General features: G+C 45.8%; 6 protein-coding genes across 6 annotated transcripts; 2 read left to right on the top strand and 4 right to left on the bottom strand.

Annotated features, from left to right (window-relative positions):
- Positions 1 to 5651: 5651 nt before the first annotated feature.
- Positions 5652 to 8973, bottom strand: GLAREA_01097 (Protein required for hyphal anastomosis (HAM-2); the record flags this gene model as incomplete). Its single annotated transcript, XM_008085855.1, has 7 exons — positions 5652 to 6417; positions 6474 to 6603; positions 6651 to 6969; positions 7015 to 7833; positions 7885 to 7973; positions 8020 to 8168; positions 8216 to 8973. The coding sequence occupies 7 exons, from the start codon at positions 8971 to 8973 to the stop codon at positions 5652 to 5654; spliced, it is 3030 nt and encodes a 1009-aa protein (XP_008084046.1).
- A 2566-nt stretch (positions 8974 to 11539) lies between these two features.
- Positions 11540 to 12304, bottom strand: GLAREA_01098 (uncharacterized protein; the record flags this gene model as incomplete). Its single annotated transcript, XM_008085856.1, has 1 exon — positions 11540 to 12304. The coding sequence occupies one exon, from the start codon at positions 12302 to 12304 to the stop codon at positions 11540 to 11542; it is 765 nt and encodes a 254-aa protein (XP_008084047.1).
- Positions 12305 to 12599: 295 nt separating this feature from the next.
- Positions 12600 to 17718, top strand: GLAREA_01099 (uncharacterized protein; the record flags this gene model as incomplete). The annotated part of the gene is made up of 9 exons (XM_008085857.1): positions 12600 to 12716; positions 12784 to 13503; positions 13559 to 13639; positions 13690 to 13761; positions 13817 to 14254; positions 14317 to 16109; positions 16169 to 16842; positions 16897 to 17640; positions 17693 to 17718. The coding sequence occupies 9 exons, from the start codon at positions 12600 to 12602 to the stop codon at positions 17716 to 17718; spliced, it is 4665 nt and encodes a 1554-aa protein (XP_008084048.1).
- Positions 17719 to 18211: 493 nt separating this feature from the next.
- Positions 18212 to 18724, bottom strand: GLAREA_01100 (POZ; the record flags this gene model as incomplete). The annotated part of the gene is made up of 2 exons (XM_008085858.1): positions 18212 to 18529; positions 18569 to 18724. The coding sequence occupies 2 exons, from the start codon at positions 18722 to 18724 to the stop codon at positions 18212 to 18214; spliced, it is 474 nt and encodes a 157-aa protein (XP_008084049.1).
- A 540-nt stretch (positions 18725 to 19264) lies between these two features.
- GLAREA_01101 (NAD(P)-linked oxidoreductase) lies at positions 19265 to 20463 on the bottom strand (the record flags this gene model as incomplete). Its single annotated transcript, XM_008085859.1, has 4 exons — positions 19265 to 19853; positions 19904 to 19973; positions 20042 to 20235; positions 20285 to 20463. The coding sequence occupies 4 exons, from the start codon at positions 20461 to 20463 to the stop codon at positions 19265 to 19267; spliced, it is 1032 nt and encodes a 343-aa protein (XP_008084050.1).
- Positions 20464 to 21123: 660 nt separating this feature from the next.
- On the top strand, positions 21124 to 22973 carry GLAREA_01102 (Zn2/Cys6 DNA-binding protein; the record flags this gene model as incomplete). The annotated part of the gene is made up of 2 exons (XM_008085860.1): positions 21124 to 21269; positions 21332 to 22973. 2 exons carry the CDS (start codon positions 21124 to 21126, stop codon positions 22971 to 22973), a joined length of 1788 nt encoding a protein of 595 aa, XP_008084051.1.
- Between the last annotated feature and the right edge of the window lie 488 nt (positions 22974 to 23461).

The raw sequence follows: 23461 nt of genomic DNA on the forward strand, positions 1-23461 counted from the left end.
CTGGAATGTTCACTTTGGCCCTCCTTGAAACAGCGTTTCGTTTTGATGAAATAGCGTTTCGTTTTGAGGAGTACAGGTGGGCCAAAGCAAGAATAGGTCAGTTATACCATTTGTCAAATATTCTTTACACTGCTCCTAATCGAATCATGGGTATTTCCAAAGCTAACCAACCCGCCGAGGATGAGGGAGGTGAATCTACCTATGTTTCGATACGGGCGGACAGAAAATGGTATCTTGCGGGGGTTCCGGATGCTCGTGTCGCCGTGACGGGTACTGCCTCTACTATATCAGATGTTGTGCAGCAGATATGCTGGCTTGGTGCAGCACAGAATCGTCCGATAGGTAAGAAGGAATACAATTACAGCATACCACGGATGGAACATGATCCTGTAGACAGTCACTATTTCGATATATATTTCGATCTCCCCCCAGTCAAGTGAGGACAGCCAGGATTTCTATTCTGGCTACCAAGTTTCTGACAAAGTTGACTATTGATAAGGCTTTCATTAGACAAGACAATGTAGTGCGAAAGGTGTGTAGTTAACATGGGATCACGAAACACAATAATGATACCTAGGCTCGGCTTGATCTCTTCATTCATGCATTTAGAGATTTTTGTACAACAGCGTCTCTTTATTTCCTTAATAAATTTTACGAATCTTTGATGGCTCCTTAGATTGTTTGTATTTTGCATGCTGGGGATCATATGGGGTTATTTCGAGCTCAAAATTCAAACTCAATCACTTGAGAATTGTATAGTGTTCTTTTGAAACCTAGTGACAACGTTCACATCACCTGTATGGGAAAGATTTCGGCAACCTTACTCGATGTGTAAGGTTGGACAGAAGTTCAACTTTTGGTGCAAGGAATAGAACAGCGGTATCAATAGTATCGTCAAAATATCTAGACCAGTTTGTTGCAAGACTGACGGGAAACTTTCCAAACATAATAAAACCAGGAAGGAACTTCCTAACACTCATTCCTGAATAGGCATGTGGAGCTTATTTACACGCTGCAGTGTGTATGTTTGTTCAAACCACTGAGTAGATGTAGCTTGCTAGATAGAGGATATCGATTTTCTACTACGAATAAATGTGCTTTTAGTCTCGACAGACACCCGTAATTGTGCTTTATGCAATCTTGCATGGCGAGGTATCAATATGCTCTGCGTTGTACCAATTGTGGCGTGCCCGAGGTCCTACCTACCCCAATTTCAAGCTTCCCAGGAAGAGCAACTTTTTGATAGGCGGCTATTTGCAAGCAATTTTGCTCAATCCACTACCAAGTTACTATATTATTATGTGTCAAAGGCTCGAATTAGAGACTTCGGAACAGCTTCATCATCATGCCATAGTGACCCGTACCCATGTATTGCCAACAAACTCGAGTGTATCGGCTCTTCTGTACTCTGACATGAATGTATTCTCTTCCTATGAGACCAGAAGATTTCGTAAGAGAGTCTCAGGAACGTGGTTCGGAACAAAGGAGTGGCGATGGCAGCTTACTGCGCTCTTGGAAATCGTATGAGGGTTTTCAAGGACTCTAGTATCCTGGATTTCTTGTTGTAATTTTGAACCTGTGGCGAGTGACTGGAGATTTGGATGGCGGGCTTAGAGGCTTTGTAAAGGGTAGAGCTGGAGGAAGAGGAAGAGTAATTTGGGGATTAAGATGAAATCGATCGCTTTTGGGACTCTGAATGTTCGAGAAGCTGTCAGCCGTAAGATTTGGTTGGGGAGTTTATTGAGGAGAAAAGAAAGTCAACCGAACCTGTGATGAAACTTCTTTGTTAGACTTTTCTCTCGGTAATGAAGAAGCGATCTCGCTGAGATCATCTCGGCGAGTGTTCCAAAGCACAACCTCGGTATACGACATTAGGCTTCTGAAGTTCAGTTAGAGACAGAGCGGTTCTTTCAATTACACTCAACACATCCGTTTCTGTGTGGAAGACATCAGATTGAGTTATTGGTCCAGCATGAGCCTTGCTCTTCCAAATAGCCAGCGAAAGCACATTTGATCCCGATTAATCGCGCGGGTATCTGGTTTGGACGAGTATACCTGCCCTTACGTGGGACTCTCCAGCAAACAAAAAGAGTCTAAAATTCCTGCCTGTGTGGGAAGCGCATGTCGTTGCGTACAGGTTATCGCCAGCATCGCACAAAAATGTATTCTCGGTTCCCTGGGCACAACAACTCCCGCTCGACAGTACGAGTACAGGAAAACGGACACAACGTAACTAACCACGGGCCCAGATTTATGTGGTTAGCAGAAGAGTCCTGGAGGGCGGCACCGTGGAGCCACAGTGAAGTGAATAACCTGTCTGTCGACATGTGAAGATTGCTTAGCGGACGTGATCTGGACTATCCGACCAAACTTTTCGCAAAAACAAATACTTGGGACTATCGCCGTATTACATGGCTACTTTAGAGAAGAATCAATTTTAAAATGTCGATATGCAGGTCGTTGGAAATCTAGATGTTGTTATTCGTGGAAGTGTCGCGTCGGTGGGTATATTCGAAAATTGCGACGGCGGATCTCTGCGAATATTTTAGTCATTCCGCGGAATAACCCAAGACTCTCGTTGCTCTCACAGCAGACTTCAAGGAATAAACACGGGAAACTTTTCCTAATTTAGTCAGGAGGTCAGGAGAAGCGTCATATATCCGTCACTGCATTGACGAAGTGTCCACGACCTTTCCAGTCAATGTGTACGACGTAGCCATCACAAAAGTCCAAGTTCTAACGACAGTTCTTCCATGTTTGTTGAAAGTTATGCATGAGCCAAAAGGCTATACCGTACCTCCTATTGTTGTTTTCAACGGATGTTGGAGCTGTCGCGAGGAAGCTCGATTCGACCCTGCCGGACCTGGTATGCATGGCTCGCGGCGGTGTGTTCTTTTGCATTCAAATATTCAGGGATAACCTTGCACAGTCACCAGGACTCAGAAGTAAAAGATTACCCATCGGGATACGGCCGCGCCAGTGGTGCTGTTCCAAGAGATCTGGCTGAGCCGGATTTTTCAATCGAGCCTGAACTCGTCTACATCAGCTGCACAAAAGGAGATGTAAGTGATTTGTAAGCCATCTAGATCATCTAGATCATGTATAATGTCCTTCATAAGATCATACTCAGTCAGTAAATACTCTTTGCTATACGTCCAGGACAAGTGTCTACATCAATGCCTTCGTCGACCTCCACATATACTTGCTATCATATGACCCTTCTCCATATGTAGATCTTGTCCGCCAGATGATCAGCGGATATTCCAACCTCCCGGACCCCCCTAGACCTGGCAAAACCCACTCTCATGATCTCCTAGACCAAGCGGAACCTACCGAAATCATAATCACGATGGAAAATACCATACTTACACATCCACAACTTCCCAATTCGTAAAATGCAAATCTGTAAATCGTGATCCGCACCCGTCCCGAGATCCACGATCTTAGATCTGGCACTACCCACTAGTTGGTCCCTTCGAACTATCGACTTTCACGCCTTTACACATCCGGCTTGGCTTCCGCCGGCACTGCCACAAACACCCACAAATACCAACGGCTTTCCACAAGGAACCATCATTTCTACCACAATAATGTGTCCGGCCGAGGTGAAAACAGATACCTGGATACGGAGGGGTACTCTTGAGGCTCTAGGTCAAGTTAAGCATGTGGCTTGATCGTCAGCGCTTGATGAGGAAAGCCTCACCCTGATCGTCCCTAACACGGGGAATTTAATAACTATTTATCAATTGGGCCTGTGAGAACCCGGGAACAGGATTACCATACCGGAGAATATATTCGACTTGCAACAGACCGCGTGGAAACCTGCTTAACTTTCTTTTACAGAACCAAGGTTTAGGCCTGACTCGGAGAGAACCCTCCTTTCTAGAACGCCTCCTACGTTAACTTCACAACCAAAAATCAATAGGCAGTCGGAGAATTAAACACGACTTGCAACAAACACTGTAAGCACGTAGGAAAATTTTGGTCAACGCTTTGAACATGAAAGATCTTCGTAGGCTAGAAGTGGACGCTTCTCCATCATTTTTCAACCTCGTCTGCCACGTTCCAATAATACCAAACCCCGAGTAACTAAGTCGGAGAATTAAACACGACATGCAACAAAGAACTCCCAAACCGAGGAGAAAACTTACTTGCCTCCTGTAGCCTAAGAACATTCGGGGTGTTCCTACGATCTTCACGAGCTTAGGAGCCACCGTTACTCTCTCGCTCATGGACCTTTCACGCGAGCAAACTCAGAAACAGAATAGCTCTTCGGAAATTAAATGACGATTTGCAACAAAAACTCTTAAACATGCAGGAGAAGCTACTCCGACGTCTCAAAGATGAAGATCCTAAGATCTTCAGCTAAGAAGTAGACGCTGTTCCTCGCCGTTTAAGTTCTCACGCGCCAACGTTCCGCGAAACAGATAATTCTTTCAGGAGATAAAAGACGACGTGCAACAAAGGCTTTATACTCGCGGTAAGAGTAACTCTGATGCTGCTGTATTCCAAAATTTAAGGGTAAAAGTCAACATGTTCATGAGTCTAGGAGCCGCCGTTTCCTCTCGTCTTTGTGGACTTCCTTACCCACGACCGAAAATACTATAGACCATTCGGAGAATAAAGCACGATTTGCAACAAAGATGACAAGCTTGCATGCAAAAATACCTAGTCCGAGACTCTTATAGCACCCCGAAGATCATGACGAGTCTAGCACTAAAAGCTTCTCTGTGTTTTTTCGCCAACTGTCCAGAACACAGAATAGTACCTCGGGGATTTAAGATCCACTTGCAACCAAAAGCCTTCCTAGAGACGGTGAACCGTTCTCTCCCGCATCAAGGTACCCCAACCCTGGGGAATATCCATACTGTCTGACAAGATCTCCATGTAATGAGCGTTAGACCCATCCCTATCTTATTCGTCTCACACCAACGATCTAAGAACTAGAATAGCGTTCCGGAGAATAAAACGCGAAATGCAACAGAAACCCTATGTGCCTAGAGTAAAGCATGTAGCCCCCTCTCAAAATAGACAATGCCTGAATTCGGCCGAAAAGCTGTGGTGGTGGTAGTGGACAATAGCCCAAAAACACTTGGTCTCAACCAGTCCTCCCCGATCGAAAAGCCAGAACAAGACAAGCACCATCGGAGAATAAGCATCGACCTGCAACAGCAAAACACCCTATCTTCGTACCCAATATATCACCGGCTCATTAAATAAGTGGAATCAAGCCACGTTCCCAAAACCCAAACAAAGCAACCATCGGAGAATTAATCACGACATGCAACAAAACGCTTCCTTTCCCCATAGTACCATCCCATCGCACGTAAGGCAACCCGTCCTCGGAGAATATTCATGCGTTGTCGTGTCAGGCAGCTGCGGGAAGAGGGTATATAACAGGCATAATAGTATAGGTGTTTCCGTCATGCAAGCAAACGTTTCGCTTATTATTTGGGACTTACGAGCGATGTTTCTAAGGCAATGGGAATGAATAGTACCGCGTTCCCAACGCCCGGAGAGTAATAGATTGCAATTGCATGACAGGCAGTCGTTGAGTATGGGATGTTGGAAATATTTCCATCAATGAAAATGGGGGAATTGGTAAATGCACAGTATTCAACCCCGTGAGCCTCACTATAGAACCGATATCATTACCAAGCACCGTTACTCATGCCATCCCAACCGCCCTCCTGACTTTCCCCATCTAAGCCGTCCTCGATCCAAGCCATTTTGTCCAGTTCCCTAACAAAGAAATCATGCTCCTCTTCCAACAGCTTCATGTCCGCGCCCATCTGATCAGGGTATCGCTTAATATTATGCCAGTGGGTTAATGCACGAAGGGCTTGTTCTAGTGGCAGCGCTTCTTCAACCTCGGCATCGACATCGCTGCCCGCGAGCCAGTCATCGCGAAGTTCAGGACGGCAGTGAAGGTATACGGCTGTAATAACACGCATATTGCCTTGACGCCACTTGCGGCCGCAGAACGGCACTTGGTTCTTGAATAGTTTTAACGTGTATAATCGTAATTCGGGTTGGGGTATCTTTAGAGACTTTTTCAATATGTTGGAAGATTTGTACTGAACTAGTAAAAGGTTCCGGTGAGCTTTATTTTTGCAGATTTTCTGCATGATACGGAGAAAGTTGATGGAAGAGAAAAAATTGCGCCACGAAAATTCGGTAATGGGTTCAGCTGGTAGATCACTGGTCGGGTAGCCCAGCTCGTCGACTTCGGGAGGTTCTCGTTTGCCGGTAACTTGGCCATCCTGGAACGACATGGCTGGTAGTTTATCGTCTGCGTCCGCCTCTGGTGAAGTTCGTTTCGTTTTTATTGCAGGCGGAGCGGCGTCGTCTTCACTTTCTTCATCTTGATCCCTCTCCAGACTCATAGGAGCATTTCTGCTGTTGCTATTGCAAAAGCTAAAGAAACTGGAAGTGTCAGCAAACACGAAACTCCAAACAAAGAAATGACCAACCTCATATCGTCACGGTCAGTTTGGCTATCAACAACTTTATCAATCTCTTGATGTGCAAATAGCTTCAAAACTAGGGGGAGGTAGTTTGCGTCAAGTAGTAGCTGAGTAAAATACTCAAATTTGAGCACATCTGCTAACATTAGCATTGGGCCGGCATTGTATGCAAGGGTGAGTTACGAGAAACCTTGAACCACTTCAACAAGACGAGTAAAATGGCAGAGGCAGCTTTGGCAGTGATTTCCCTCGACCTGAGCGCTTCAATCTCCTCTATCGGCAGTTCAGTAGGTTCGACCGGGTTTGGCAGGGGCACATTGGCAGGATCTGGTCTGTTCTGAGTTGGGATTCCATTGGCGCGTAAATTTGTCTCTGATCTAAAGCCAGGAGCAAGATTGCCTTGTGGTTGCCCGCTCACTGGGTTCATTAGTGCGGTGACGTTGAGTAACACGGCTTTGAGAAGGACAATGACAAGCGACTGAAGATTGGGTATTGATGCTCGCTATTTTTGTCAGTATGATATGCAGCAACGAAGGAGTACACATACATAGAAGGCTTCCACAAGCTCAAGCTTGTGTTTTATTTTGGGCGAAAGATCAGGGTTCGGTCCAAAGTCAGGCTCTGCCTTAGATGGCTTAGTTTTCTCTAGCAATAACTTCCTCTCCAAAATTGTTTCCAGATCAAGCTCTTCAATATCATCATTTTCACCATCCCATCCTCGTTCAAACTTTAGGAACATTTCTCGCTCATCCCACAGCTGGCGCATCGCCCTCGTCATGCGCATCCGGCCGGCGAATAAATCGCCTGCCTCCAGGATGGATTTCGGAATGTCACTTCCCTCCCATTTCCTACCGACAAGCGCACCCTGCAAGCCAGCTGTGCCTTTACCACCAGCACTGTTACTGGTGCTGTCTAAGGGTGGATACATGAAAGGGAAATTCTGGTTAGTTTGATAATTTTGTTTCTTGCCAGCCTTGCCTCCTACGGCAGGGGAAGGAGGCGGCGAAGGAGCTGGGGTAGCAATATGTACAGGCTGATGAAGGATAGATGCGCCGCTACTGTTGACATTCATAGCAGAGGGTATGATACCGTTACCACCGTTGGCTCTTGTTGGTCGATTCGGGAGCGGTGGAAGAATTGAGTTATTTTCGGGTTCCAAGGGAAACAAAGGTAACGGAGGAGTATATGCCGGATATTTTGATGTGATTTCTTGGCGGAAAATGTGGTAGTCTAGAGGAGAAGCCGTAATTAATTTTCCCTGAGCGCCATTCGCGTGTCTCACTTCGCTTGTAGCTTTTTTGACAACCTCGACCTCTTCAGTTCCACCGAAAACAAGCAACAGAGATTTCCAGAAGAGCAAGAAAATCTGGACATTCTAGTCAGCGCTCATGTAGTATTTAAGTAGAGGTAAATTTACCCTCGTTTGTGGCAATTCGTTTGCCTCGTCCCAGCGAAGTTTGGCGGTAACTGTAACCATAAGTTCCACTAAACTTGGGTTTAATTCCACTGCTACCTGTTAGATGAGCTTAGCTGATAGCAAATCGGAACTCACAAAGCTTCGTTCGAGGAGACTCAAGAGTAATAGGGTCATTTCGCACTCCTTCAATTAATAGATATTGCGTGGTCGTAACATTGTCTAACTCATCCTGGATAAATGGTATATCTTCCTCCGTCAACTTTGTTTCGCGGTAATCTTCGTCCCTAATTTACTTAGTATGGCGAGAATGGCTTGAATCGTGTACTCTCACCATAGTCTTTTGAAGGCGTTCTGCATGACTTCGTACAGCAGAGGAATCCCGCCAGCATTAGCAACAAGCAGTATTCCTGACTTCATATGCTCTAATTGTATCTGCGTGGCCCGCGTCTTATTCTTTGGTGCATCTGCCTCTTTGTTTGAAAGTTCTATTCCAGCCGTCTCGTCCCAAACACCAAGGATAATGTGGAGGATAGTTTGGAGACTTTTACATCGGCGACGCAAGTCTGTTGCCAAAAGCCCATTAATCTCTCGTTCCGCGAAATTTTGTCTCTCCGTCTGATTTGCATCCAGCCATGCCTTTCCAGAGAACTTCTTCCACCTCCTGCCAAAAGTATATTTTGCCCTCTGTAGCCGCTTATATTCGGCCTCATTGTATGAAAACCACTCATCGATTTCTTCCTCGAAGCTTGCGGTATCTGCGTAGGTGAAGGCATAGCTGAGAGGATCCGCCTTGGGGAATTCCGTAACAATCCGCCTCAATTGCATCAAAGATAGCGAGTCTTGTGGATTGCCAACTTGCTGGGGAGCAGGAGGCGGCGGGGGTTGATGTGGTGGGGGAGGCTGAGGTTGATTTCTCGATAATTGCGGTCTTCCAGAGGGAGAATTCGACAGCGGCGTTGATTGAGCGGGAGCTGGCAATCCTACATCTGCAAGACCAGTATCTGCAATGTCCGCAGTGTCCTTCGGGGTGGCTGCAGAATACGCTGGTGGAGCGTCTACTGGACCTTTCCCTGGCCAAAGAGAAGCCATCGCGCTCGGAGGGAGGAATTTGGATCAAGTTGGTTTTAACAGCATCATGAGCCCAACACAAGAAGAACAATGTTCACTCGAGATCTACGCGACAGTGTGCTTTGTGACAAAACGGTTGTTGTTGTTTTGTTGGATCTTAATTGTGATGTCTGGAGTCTGTCGCGCTTCTTGCCCGTGCGCGTGGTGGACTATGATAACGATAAGAGCTCTTTCATGGCACTGAAACCAAAGCTGGAATTTGATCTTTAATTATCCAAAAATGAAAAAAGAAAACCTTGTTGAGAATTCACTATTTCGAAACAGCAAATCACAAAAAACAGCGGTTGACCCAACTTAGCAGAGAGAATGGGAGCGGCATTAAAGTCAACGAAAAGCAAAAAGATTCCATACCAGGGAGTCGAACCCTGCGCTACCGCGCACAATCTGTTATGAGAGGCGGAAATGTTACCGATACACCAGTATGGAAATCGGAATATGTCAGAACTTTGGTTTATGTAGTTATATATAACATTTTTCATTTAACCCGAGTATGAGCCGATCCAAATTCGATATTGAAAACGTTCGTCAGCTTTCATCTACAGCTAAAAGTAGATATTCTCCTGACATAACGAAGCCATTTTTTCAACTCCCATACTGAAGTGTTTTATTCCACAGATCAGATCCTTTCCACACATTTAAATTCGCTCGTCGCTAACAAACTACGTAACGTTTTGTTTTGATTTACCACTACGTTACTCTCAAACACACGGGCGACTTCCTTGATATGAGCATCTATCTCCTGAATGTCGTGTGGTGCAACCTGCTAGTTGACTTGTTTGAAATTGTCTAAATGTGGGTTTTTTAATCCAGAAGGGCTTTGAATGATCGAGCATAAGTTCTGCTGCTAACTTCTCTTTCAGCTTTACCCAGTACCCAGCGTCAGCGAGAGCTATTATATTGATAATATATGATTTTGTTGATTTCTAAGAGCCCTGAATTCCAGTCACTCCGCGTTGGCAACACATGTTCTGTAGCCTTGATTTCGCGGACTTTGGTTGTTGTGGCCCGCATCATGATTAGAAACTCTCAATTTCCATGTATCCCTCAAATTTAGCCTCAAAATTATATAAACGGCGAGGTGGTCCAAGAAATTTGGATAACATGTAAGTATCCTATTCGCTGTCAAACCGATATCAGCGGTTGGTTACATTTTCGATTGTAGCCGAACCCTGCCTGCATCTGCCTGATTTTTGCTGCTGAATACTCGATCATATTCTAATCCAAAGTAGCGATGTAAAACAACATGATACTCGAGTTTTCAAACTCTATACCTAGAATCATGGCCCCCTCATTCTGCTCCGTCTGCGGCAACATCCTAGACATCTCAATGGCTGATTCAATTAAATGCGATTGTTGTGGTGAAGACAATCTAAGTCAGCAGCTTAACACTACTTACCTATTGTCTTCCTCTTCTGACCCAAATCCTAGATACAGCGATTCAAGAAACTGTGACTACAAAATCCAACAACTTCCCATCGATGCTCCGCCAAAAACTTGTTTCTAAAACCCATATCCTCACTGCGAAGGATCGCGAGAACACCCGACGAATCGATCGGCAGTGTCCCGATTGCAAAGCGAAGGAGATGAGTTGGTCAGAGGCACAATTGAGGGGTGCGGATGAGGGAAGTACGATATTTTATCGGTGTGTTAAGTGTGGGTATAGGTATGTATGATTTGTTCATTCTCGAGGTTTTATGTAGGAAATGACAGCTAATAAGGTGTGATGATGTAGGGAGAAGGAGAATAATTAGGCGGTAGACCGAAGATCCAGATTTTAACATGATTTGCTGTTAGCTGATTTGAATCCAATGCAATGAAATTGGTAGTGTAATTCAAAACGTCGTAATCATTCGCTATGAAGCACGCGGCTCTAGCATAGCGAAAAGCTGTATGCACGCTTTGAATAACTTCATTTATTTAAATTCATCAATCAATACTATCAATGTCCAAGTTCACAAGCTGGCAAAAATGTCAAAAATATCCTCGTAAAACAAGTCTGTACTCAACATGATGACTCAACGTTATTTGTTGGGTGCAGTTCAGAAGATCTGATATCTTGTAATAACCATAGTGAGTATTTGATGTGAATAGTTTGTTAAGAGAATTGAGCCTGGCACTTTGAGTTAGAGAACAGTTCAATTGCAATATATCTCGCTTAATCTCCCCCTAAATATTGTCGTGTCGACAATGACATTTGAAATTGCTTCTCAACATGGTAATGAAGAGTCCCCTTAACGAAGTTCCACTAGACACAGAAGTCTCCGATTTAGAATCGAAATCTCTCTTGGGGAGGCCCATCTAAATCCCCAAGGCTAACTAACAGAGCTCTAACCTGAGCTGGGCGTGCCTCCGATGAGCTTGCAAACATTCTTCAATCAATGGTTGCTGAAGCGGAGTGTGTATTTTCCAGGTGAGATGGCACACAATTATTGATTAGCTTCGCAATTTTTGGACAGATAATGGCAGCTTAAATCTCTGCTGTGTAGCTGCACCAACGTCTTCATTCCTCACCTGCAGTTTAGACAGCTCACAAGTCCCACCCTGTTGGGGCAAATTTAGTGAGATCGAAGGAATCCTTCTCCATCTCTGCTATACCGGCTACGATAGGACCAATCCCACTGCCAACAGAGTCCTGGTTCAAATCAAAAGGCTTTGTGATTCTTGCATACGCCGGTCTCCAAGACCTCGGGTCCACAGACTTAGTGAGCTTCGCATGATACTCGAGCCGAATCGAGAACTTCCCTTCTGTCTCCACAATAAGAGCTGCCTTGAATGAACTTGGAACACCTTCTCGTGTCACATCATTTTCGCTGAGGGTCCACGTTACGGTCGAAGCCTCAAGCACCGAAAAGATTCGTGCTTTCTTGATCTCGGTCCGCTCTGTATGCCTTTCGTAGCCACTTTCTAAACCTCCTTCTACACCACCGCCAGAACCGCCCAATTTACCACCGACTTTCGATGTTTGTTCGACAGGCAAGGCACCCTCTTTACCCTCCCACTCATGAGGCTGGTAAGCGATAATCGAGGAGCCATCAGCTTTGACGAGTTTGAGCTTGATCTCTACATATTTAAAGCGGACTTGGTAGGTCGGAATGAAGTTGCACTGAACAACGACAAGACACGCGGTCTTTCCGCCGAACTTTCCATATTGGACCTGTGTTGCCGTCGTTGTGACTTTGCTCTGCCGGATGAGATCTACGCTAAAGGGTTGTTCGTCGCGCTCCGCTAATTCGGTGTCAGGCTCGAAGCAGAGCTCGCTTTGAAGCGGAGGATTGGCAGTAGGCTCCGCCATAGGAAATGAAACGTGGTGGAATAACCTCACCTGTTTCTAGACAAATTAACGGTTATGGCTGGGGTCAAGCTTCTTACAATTTGATAGAAACCGAAGAGGAGAATCGTGCGACGGTCACGTGAGAGGGGCGTGACTGATTTTTTTGTCGCGTGAGTCGTTTCAGCGCGTCGTGTAACTCGACGTAGAATCATAGACTACCTATCTAGGTACTCGGCTCATGAGGGCACTAGTGTTTCTATCGGTATTATCCCATTGTAAGTTTAAGAACTAATTGGTGACCCTCGACCTAGTCGTCATGGAAAACGAGGAAATTGATGAGACGATGGCCACGTTAATGGATGCAGTCAATCTCATCTGTACTGTTGAGGATGAATATGTTCATCAAGATATCCAGTGCGATACCTGCAGTCAGGTATGATCCCCGTGGTTCTTTTCTCATGATGTGGTTTTGGGTTGCTTGCCAATGCATCTTCTCGTAGCCCATCGTCGGTAGACGGTTCCGCTGCTCCAAATGTGAAGACTTCGACCTTTGTTCACAATGTCGCTCTAACGGATTTGGCGACGAACACGATCCAGATCACTTGTTCTATCCGATCCAGTACCGTCGGCTGTTCCTTCCACCAGCAAACGGTGAGGACTTTGCTCTGCTTCAGAAATTCGACCAGGCTACTACAAGCATGTCCTTCTATTTGCATTACCCGTGGTTCTTTGGGCCTCCTATCTTCGAAAAGCTAGTCGTTGGAACACCAAACGAAGAGGAATCTCGCGCGTTGTTGGTGCAGCTTGAAGAGTCTCTGGATGGTATTCACTTACAGGTTGCCCTGGATGGAGTCATTCGGCTGCTCGCTCCTGAAGATTGGAACTGGCGCCAGGTACAAGACCATGTTAAACCCCTTCTCGAGCTTCAGCTTGTGCGTGCACAATCATCTAGCTCCTTTTATCAGCTATATCATGCCCTGGAAAGCCAGAGCAACGTAGCGCAGAGTGCCCCCAATATCAACTCATCTGAAGTTTTACGACTCAGAAAGCTCCTTTTCGATACTGATCTCGACCGAAATTCTGTCCAGGGATGCAAAGATGCTTTGAAGGTGTTTATTGCTTCCAGATCTAGCGGTGATGGCTTCGCGGACCTGTCCATACCTGCAGATAAGATCTCCGAGTCCGCAAAATACATGGAGATGTTATCGAGGGGTTTTGATGTAAGTGCCTATCTATCCCACAAGATTGAACAGTGTCAAATTACAATTCATGCAGCTTAACTCAGCATTTCTTCCCATATTCGAAGAAGTGGAAGCTTTGCTGAAGCTTCGGAGACCGGGTTCGCCAGACCGCGAGGTGTGATTCCAAGTTAGGCTGTAGATGTTTGACGACTCACAACAGCTTAGTGGTCTATATCGAAAAGTATGCAGACATGGCAAGAGTATACGATAGCGTATAGTTCAATACTCGCCCGGGTGGTGAGACCTTACATCGCTCAGCTTATGCTTTAGATATTAATATACCCCAATTCAGGAGCAATATCTCGATCAAAGTTTGCGCAGGGTCACAGATATGGGGAACAATTCATGTTATGGTTCACTACAACCGCAACCCTCCGATGCTATCCTGGACACATTTACACACCTCATATTGTGCAGGCAATTCAAAGCAGCGCAGCAACTGATTTCGGGGTTGGATAATCTCAATCCACTTCATGTATTGAAAATTATGTGCTTCTACGAACTGACTGGAGCTGTTTCAGAAGCGTGCCATATAGCGCACTCTGCAGTCGAGCGCTTCCATGTGAAGGCCCAAATCGTAGAAAACTTTATTTGGAATGATATTTTCATGCTGTGTGAAGTTTATTTCAGTTGCTTTACTCACGGTCGATGGACAGAAGCGATAGTGAGGGCCATTGCTACATTGGATCAAATTGCTTCGATCTCCGAGACACTTTTGAGTTTTGAAAATGTGAGTTGTTATCCCGTGGAAGCTGGCGATACAATGTGAAAACTAACGGGGGCATGCTACAGTGCGTTCTTGAGCTTTACTGTTTCAAAATATTTCTGTTAGCGGCCAAAGATAGAAACGATCTTTTACAGCCCGAAATTGTTTCAAGCTTCACTACACGCCTTCGTTACCTTCGAGAGTCTTTGAATAAGTTTGGTGCTCAAGGACTGGCTCTGCATGTGTTCGACATAGAGCTACGTGTCCGTCAAGAAGAAGAAATGATCTTCGAACTTGAACAAACAGAAAGCCTACGACATCGGAGAGTCTTGGTTGTGAAATCAGAGCCTGCCGTTAGAAGCCTTGAGGACTTCTTGTTTATGCTTTCGAAACATCAAGATAGTGAAAATCTTGGCAGAGAACAAGCTGCCGTTGAGGCGTCTGCCAGACTTCTTTTCGGCTATGCTTTGGCAGAAAATGAGCTAGACGATTTGACCCGCACCATTATGAAGAAGAACCTATGTCGGGTCTGGCAACTGTTCGAACTATGCGACTCGTCGCTTGGTAAAGCTGAAGCTGCACTATTAAGTTTACGATACTATACGAGTCTTGATACCGCGGACTTACCTGGATGGAATGGTATTGAGGCCTGCTTCAAAGCCCAGTCGTACTTCAAAGGCCTTATCAAGTTTCACGAATTCCAAGCGGCTGATAAACTTGACACCAATCCTACTAAAGACGAGACTCTATCAGCTTCTTTGCTACCGACAGGACCATCATTATATCGAAAACTCCTTCCGATAGCAGAGGAAATGGGTGACAAGCTCTTGTTCAGAAACTGTCGTGTGCGTTCGATGCGTAGTTGGATTGAAGGACCTACTTTTATTATGCTCTGTGAGAACGTTTTTCACCCAGACACGGGACTTCTCGGCGATGAATTGTTTCTAGAGGCTTCGAGACTTTTGAGTCAACTTTATGAGGTCAACAATAACTTCATTGAATCATCAGCCTTTGCATTGCTGCACTTGCGGCTTGCTCACGCCCGCCAAGACCATGTACTCTTAGACCTCGCAACCACGTTATACTTCCGTTGTATTGGGAACATGGTGTCGACAAAAGACGATGCAGATCGTATTTACGAGGTTGCAAGCCTTGCTTTTTCTTTCGATAGAACGATCTCTCGGTTGTGTCACCCGGTATTGGCGCAAATGGAATCGTCAGATTTTGTCATTTCGGCAGGAAGCCTTCCCATCGAATCACTTCTTTGGCCAGTCCAACTCGTTCGACATATTGTTGAGGATGATGGCATCCAAAGCATGTCGCCGCAGCTGATTTCGGTTGTCTACAGGTCCATAAAGCTTGCCGTTGACCTATTTCTTTTGCTACCGCGCGAGTTTCATGGGCTCTTCTTCTCCAAGATTTGTGAGGCGCTTGGTCTCGCCGCTGAAATGCTAGCTAACCCAATTCTGTCGCTACTCTGTTACAACCTAGGGCAATCACAACTCGTCGCTTTCGATGGGTATATGAGAGCGGTATTGCAACTAAGGATTGGACGACGCATTACTTCATGGATCTACACCGACCGGTCTAATTTTCTAGCGCTCCAGGAAGTTGCTTTTGCGTACTTAGACCAAGCAGTCGACTTTTTTTGGGGCGAATATTCCCGCCAGTCTTCCTACAGGAACGGCTTGGAATCAAGCCTCGTCCTTGCCCGGGCCCACCTGCGAGAGGTCCAGTTTCTGATTGAAAATGCTGACTGGGGTGAACATAATGATGCTGAAGACGAGGATCTGACAGAAGAACAGCAAGCAAACAAGAAGCGACTACAGGGACATTTTGAAGCAGGGCTGTCACCCATTCAAAGGGCAATCGCAGGCAAGTGAGTGGACATTGTTGCATATTTGACTACAAGATATATATCTAACTGACAATGCACAGTCTCGTTCTTCGTCGACAGCTTGGGAGTTTGCCAGCGATGCAGGCTTTAGAGAACAGCAGGCTCTTCTACTTTGGTGACATGGAAGAACTTTACTGGAACGAAATGGGCCTTGAAATGGACAAGTCGAGGATCACTCGGGATCCAGAACCTTTATTAGTTGCAATCCAGAAATGGAAAGCTGTATCGCTCAGAGATACCATTTCTCGACGACTCAAATATGACACACCAGCTCCCGAATCAGTGGCATATGGGCAGCCCTGGTCGAGCAACGTTAACATTCCAGAAACGCTGTATCCAGTTATCGAGCCGCCTGAATTCGAAGAAAAATTGATCTGGGGCATGGCTGAGATTGCTGAGGCACATCTGGAAGCCGGTCAGAGTATAGTATTCGTAGATTGGACAAGGTATTATGATACGCTGTTCATGGTCGCCTATGACGGAACCGAGGGACGAATAAAGAAAGCCGTTTTGGAGATTGACTACCATGCGATCGAAACTTGGGTTCATAGTGAGTTGGGAGTATCTTCTCTTCATCAAGGTCGCACAAACCGAAAGCGTTTACACAAGTCCAGCCGACTGAAAGACCTTAGACCAATTTTGGAGAAATTGGAGGGGTTTGTGAAGCCCAAGGACTTGCTGGTTTTCTGTCCAACTGGAATTCTTCATGCAGTCCGTAAGTTCCATCAATTGAGGCCAGACAGTAGTGCGGGTACTGACTACTAAATAGCATTGCAGGCGATCCCTTTTGGTTCTAAAGGTAAACCACTAATCGCCTCAAATCCAGTAGTCTTTTGTCCCAGTCTTTCACTACTCCAGACTTGTGTCGCGAGTGTTCAAAATTCCCCAGTCCTCAGCAGCCTTCCCGCAGCGGCAATCACAAGACTTGGACCAGGTGATGCGCAGGAAGAAGTTCGCATGTTTGAAACTGCGCAGAAAGGGCTAGCTGATGGACTGCTTCAGGCGAGCTTCACGAGCGGCGAAGAGGCCACTCGTGACGTCTTCATGAATCGATCTAGAGGGACCCGACTTCTCCATTACCACGGACACGCATATCTAGAAGCTGCGCAACGTCGAGACCGAGCGTTACAGCTAGAACCTCGAAAGGCTACCATGGATCTGCCTCAGAACGATGGACTATTGACGGTAATGGATATTTTCGATTTGAAGCTAGATTCGGCAGTGGTAGTTCTTCTAGCATGTGCATCTGGCGAAGACGATGTCGCACCAAACGACGACCCTTTGGGTCTGCTCTCGGCATTTCTATATGCTGGTGCTAGCAGTGTTATTGCTACAAGATGGCCAACGCAGACTTCTGATGCCCGAGATTTCGCCGAAACTTTTTATCAAAAGGCGTTTAGCAGCCGGAAAGATGGCACTGTCAACCTTGCTCTCGCCGTCCAGGCTGCTGTTCTTGAGTTGTGGGAGAACTGGGATGAAGATGATCCCTACCACTGGGCGCAGTTTCAACTTCGTAAGTCAAAATTGTGAGCGAAAACGAAATGAGTGATATTAACGAGTTACAGATGGCTGTTGGTTCGGAAAGTTATGAGATTAATGAAATTCTCGAATTAAAATTAACACCTTCGACACTTTGAATGATACCGGTACCTACTTTTCATGGTTAATAAATTTTAAATTGTTAAATTTAATAAGAATAGTACAAATGCATGATTTACTTGTCGGCTTGAGCCTAATTACCCACCCAGTAGGAGGATAGAACCCTGGGTAAATTAGTCGATCATAATCTAATAGTACCTCTAGACTCAATCTCAGCTCGAATCGACAAACCCTGACCAACATGCGCTATACATAAGGTTCTCCCACAAGAGTTCTTCAATAACCGTAACCGTAATTGCTATACCGACACCTCTCACTCGACTTCTTCTCAAGTTCCTCTACTCTAGCATTCAGTCTCTTCCGATCGTCCATCCAACAATTGTACACTTGCACCATCACGAGAGTGGGCAAATTGCTTGAAAAGGACGTTTTCTTGAAGTCATCGTCATCTCGAAGAAAATTCAAATGCCTCACCAAGCAGACACTTATGGCCTTACGAAAATCATCATCGAGCGCGCCGTCATCGATCTCGGCGAGAAACTTTGAAACGCGTAAGCACTGATGTGGGGAGATACGAATTCGTACGTTTTGACTGCGAGCTTTCGGAGTTCGGGTATGTCATAGTAGTTGCCTATCACATTCATGTTCGCGTTGAGCAGGAGCTTGTCTGCCATTTCCATGAAGGATTCTGGGGTTTTGGGGGTGGTGCAGCCGAGATCCTCTGTGAAAGCTTTGTGGCCATCTTCGTAGTTGTCGGTGTACATGAACTCGATCATGCGTTCCACGGTCTTGAGATCAAAGCCCTAGATTAACATGCGACCGGTCGAAGCTTCTTGGAATACTCCGTCGCATGCTGCGGCCATTACTGGAGATCGGGTGCAGACGACGGACTTGTGGACGGGGATTTCTTTTCCGTGGCATACTAGGATGAAGTCGCTGTATTTTCTGGTTTCGTAGAGTTTGGCTAACACGCCGGGGGCGAGTGTTGAGGAAGTCATTATTGATGTGTGATCGTGTGGCGTGACGATGTTGAAGGTTGTGATTCTGAGAGGTTATAAAATCCCGACCGAGGGGAGAGAGATGCTTTAAAGTTATGCATTTTTGGGGATAGTGAAATGTCTGAATTACAGCCGAACTAGGCGTTGCAATACCAGAGTAGATGGCAAATGGTCGATGAATCAACTGGTGAACAGATTTCTTGCTGATTATTGCGTGAATTGTAAAATCACTAACTGTACGGCCTCTGAAGACAACAGATATCCTTTAGTCTGTTCATTTAGAGACCGAGCACCTCGGTTAGACATCTTGTAGAGTGGCAGGAACGGTTAACCATATATCAAGTTATCAACCTTAAACAGTGAGGGGCAGGTAAGGACCCAGTTTTGAGTGAAATCGAACCTGCAGAGAACACCATACATGTTACTGTTCATCCACAATTGCATTTAATGCTGGCAGCGGAAACAACAAATCTTGATTGATCTAACTGTATTCGAATACTTTGCACCAAGCTTAAATCATAACACAATAGTTGTCAAGAATTAGCTTTCTGCCTTCGTATCCACAAGCCCCTTGTTATACTTTTCAGGGAGCCGACCACCTGCAATCTTGTTATTCTGAACAAAGGTCCGAATCTCAAGCTCATCCTCATCAGTAAGCTTGACATCAAGCGCAGCCCAGTTCTCCTCCAAGTACTGAATCCTCTTCGTCCCCGGAATCGGGAAAATATCATCACCCTGCTTAAGCAGCCAAGCAAGCGCCAGCTGGGAGGTGGTACAACCTCTCTTATCAGCAAGTGCCTTGAATCCATTGACAAGTTTGACGTTGGCGTCGCGCACATTTTCGTTGAAACGTGGGAATGCAGCCCAGCGTAAGTCTTTTTCGTCTGTGACAGGTTCGTTCTTGGTGAAGGTTTCTGTGAGGAGACCTCGACTGAGTGGGGAGTAGCAGATGACAGCCACGCCGAGCTCTCGACAAGTGGCAAGAAGATCGGTGCCTTCGGGACCCTCGATGTCGAGTGTGAACGGGGAGTGTTCCATCTGAATGGCAGAGACTGGGTGGATCTTGTGTGCTCTGCGGAGTGTGGTCGAGGTTACTTCGGATAATCCGATGTACTTGATTTTACCTTCTCTGCCCATAGCGTCAGATGTTATAGGGGATTTTGACGTCAGATTGCTCACTTTTTCAATTCTACCATTGCCCGCATAGTCTCTTCAATTGGAGTTTCGCGGTTTGGACGGTGAAGCCAGTCTATGAATTGTCAGATGGTAGTTGTAGAAGACCGCTACACAGTTTGTGAACGACGTTTTCGGACTTACACAAATCGATAGAGTCAATACCAAGTATCTTAAGACTTTCTGCGCAAGCAGATTTGGCATATGCAGCAGAGCTGTCGATGTTGCCCAATTGAGCTCCTTTAACATAGCCAAATTTGGTGGAGAGAAAGATCTGATCACGCTTGCCAGTACGCTTGAACCATTTGCCTAGCAAGGCCTCACTGTCTCCATAAAGACTGCAGTCATCGTCAGCAGATAAGTGAAGGCCGGTGGAAGGTAACTTACTCAGCACTGTCCCAAAATGTGGAGCCTATCTCAACAGCTCTGTCAAGTAATTTGAATCTTTCCTCGTCATCTGGAATCGATCCATATGCTATGGATAAAGGCAATAGGCCAAATCCCATGGCTGGCACAAGAGGACCATCTTTTCCGAGTTTATGTTGTATGACAGAAGGTGCAGGCATGATGAGGTTGGTATGAGTATTGGAGTTAATAGTCTTTGGAAGGCTTTGATGTGAGTTGAAATGTAGTGAAGAGTTATTTATAAGAGCAGGTCGAAAGGGAGCAGCATTTTATAGCCAAATTTTCTCGTCCATGTTTCCGTTTTCCCGCCGCTTTCCTGTCTCACCGACGCTCAGCTGTGCCAGAATCAGACGCCGACAGCGACTGTTGACCACTTCTCGTCGTAAGCATGATGGGATCGATACATTTCTGCATGTTGTTGCGTGTAATTGTGGTTCCAGAACCTGAAAAAGGAGGCGATGGAGGAGAGACCCACATGTCGTTGAGAGCGCCCCGCACAGCTCAAATTCTATCCAATGAAATGAGAGGAAAAGCGAGCGAGCCAATGAAACATCAAGTGGGTCTTACCTGCATTACAACAGCTCAATTGTCACTCCATCTTCACAACGTGAAAAGATGGTTGCAAGTCCAGCCTACTCATCGTGGCGGCGTGAGTCAAGGTCCGGTCAAGACATCATCATCTGCATAGCAGATCCTTGATGTAGGACTAAAACGGTGGTTTTCCTCCGTCCAAGTCCGAATATCTTTGATACTTTGGGCTCGAAAGTCATACGCTTCTGTCAACAAACAGTATAATTACACATTACAACAAAGATCTATAGATGGCGAAAATAACAAGATACGACCAGAGAAGCAGCTCTTCCGGTAGTAGCAGTTCTTTTCGTAGTAGCAATGGAGATCGCGAGACAACTCAGAAGAAGGTTGCTTCGAGCCGGAGGAAGGTAAAGACCGGATGCCGTACCTGCAAGTCAGTATTATGATCTGAAATCCGCCTCACTAGTAATATAGAACTGATTGATCCAATCACAGAATTCGAAGAGTGAAGTGTGATGAGGGTCGTCCTTCATGCAACCGATGTTTCTCCACGGGTAGAACATGCGACGGATACGGCATATTTGGTGGCGGAGGTAAACCTACCTCGGGCGACTTTATGATGTCCAAGAAGCGCAGCGCTGTTGGGGTTGGCTATTCTCCGAAAAATACTCCGGAATTCTGGAGCGTTTCCTCTACAACCGAGGAGAAGAGCTATTTTGAGTGGTTCAGGCTTCAGACGTCGAAGAAGGTACCTGGCATATTTGCCTCATCCTTCTGGGATCAGCTCATCTTACAGGCCACCGCAAATGATCCAGCTGTTCTACATGCCGTTCTTGCTTTGAGCTCTATTCAAAAAAGAGAAGTATTCTTCGGCAAAGATTCTCGTGACGTACAAGTTAATCTACTTGATTCCCAGGAAAGCTTTATGCTTAGACAATACACAAAAGCGATTGCTAAGCTTCAGCCACATTTCTCGACCAAAGATCGTTCTTCTATTCGCATCGCGCTAGTCACGTGCGTGGTATTCATCTGCTTGGAATATCTCCAAGGCCACTATAGGACAGCTCAGACTCATTTTAAGAATGGCTTGAAACTTCTTAACGAGATAAAAGTGACGGATCTTATCGATCAATGTATTCTCGAAGAGTTCACCAAACTTAACGTCCAGGTGGAGCTACTAAGATTGGGCTACCGTCATTCATGCTCAGTGGTCCAGTCGACTGGGACACAGCTTTCACAAGGTACATTTCACTCGACACGCGAAGCCAGACAAAACATGGACCAGATTCTAGACCAAATATTTCGGCTCACAGAAGAAGTAAGAAAACAGGGATTGGAAAACTCGCCGACTCCTTCCACTGATCAGGTCGACCGTCAAACACTTATCCTGACACGACTTTCAGGATGGCTTCATACCTTCCACGCGTCGAAAACAAAGCTTCAAACTCCCACACTTGCACACGATAAACTCATGCAAGCTCAAGTTACCATGAGAGACAACTTCGCCTATCGAGTACTACGAATCTGGTATGTTTTTGCAACGGTTATGACGAGTGTTGCAATTTGGCCAGGCTGCGAAGTGAAGTTCGACGACCACACCAGTGACTTCGTCTCCATCATTGCCCAAATGATAGATTTACGAGCTATTGTTCCCGCCACCCAAAAGGCTCTTTATGACACTGGCAATGAAACCACACATTCAATCTTTCATATCGGTCTAATGCCTGCACTCTATTACACTGCCATCAAGTGTAGAGTGCATCGCATTAGGCTTCAAGCAGTTCGCTTGCTCGAAGCGACTTCCCATCGCGAAGGCCTCTGGGATGCAAAAGTCTTTGCCTGTGCTGCAAGAAAGGTGATGGAAGTAGAAGAACGCGGGTTCTACGCCGACTTTGCAGATTTTGACGACTTTTCTATCTTCGAAGTCCCTGAACAAAAGGATCTTGATACTCCAACATTGCCAGATACATATCGTGTCCATGAGGTTGAAGTTGTACTTCCAGACAGCTCTACGGAAGGCTTGCAATTGGTCTGTCGACGAAGACGAGATGATGGAGGCTGGGATACGCTAAACAGCAAGTTCGATCTGACAAACCATGTTTGGCAAGATAACTACGGGTGGACGGACGCTTCATGAATCGGGTTTCTGGATGCAAGTAACTGCCAAAGAGGAAGGTTTCACAGTACAGCCCTCCGACATGACTCCCATCTTCAGAACCAATTATACTAGACGGCAGAGCACTTGCTACTTGTATTCTTACCCTTCTTGAAGATAGCTTAGACTTTCGGACGCGACTTCATTGACCCTTGCGTCCAAATACTCGGCATGATGTAACTTGGTATGAACATGAATCCCGGACAGATGTAGCGAGTAAAGCACAATCTCTGCAACATTAGGATATCGCAATGCTTTATCCGAACTCAGTAGACACGATATGTTTAGTATCCTACCAACTAAGGCTTCACTTACAAGGTACTTCAGGCAGAATTTCAAAACTTTAAGTTGGAGCTTGTCAGATCTTACTCGGTCAATGGGTTCGAAATAACGGACAGCAATTGTCTCGAATCGATGACCCACTAAACATCGCATCGTAGACGGCTAATCTTGTGTTCACCGCTTTTTCA

Source organism: Glarea lozoyensis, assembly GCF_000409485.1.
Source record: "Glarea lozoyensis ATCC 20868 chromosome Unknown GLAREA3, whole genome shotgun sequence".
NCBI lineage: Eukaryota > Fungi > Ascomycota > Leotiomycetes > Helotiales > Helotiaceae > Glarea > Glarea lozoyensis.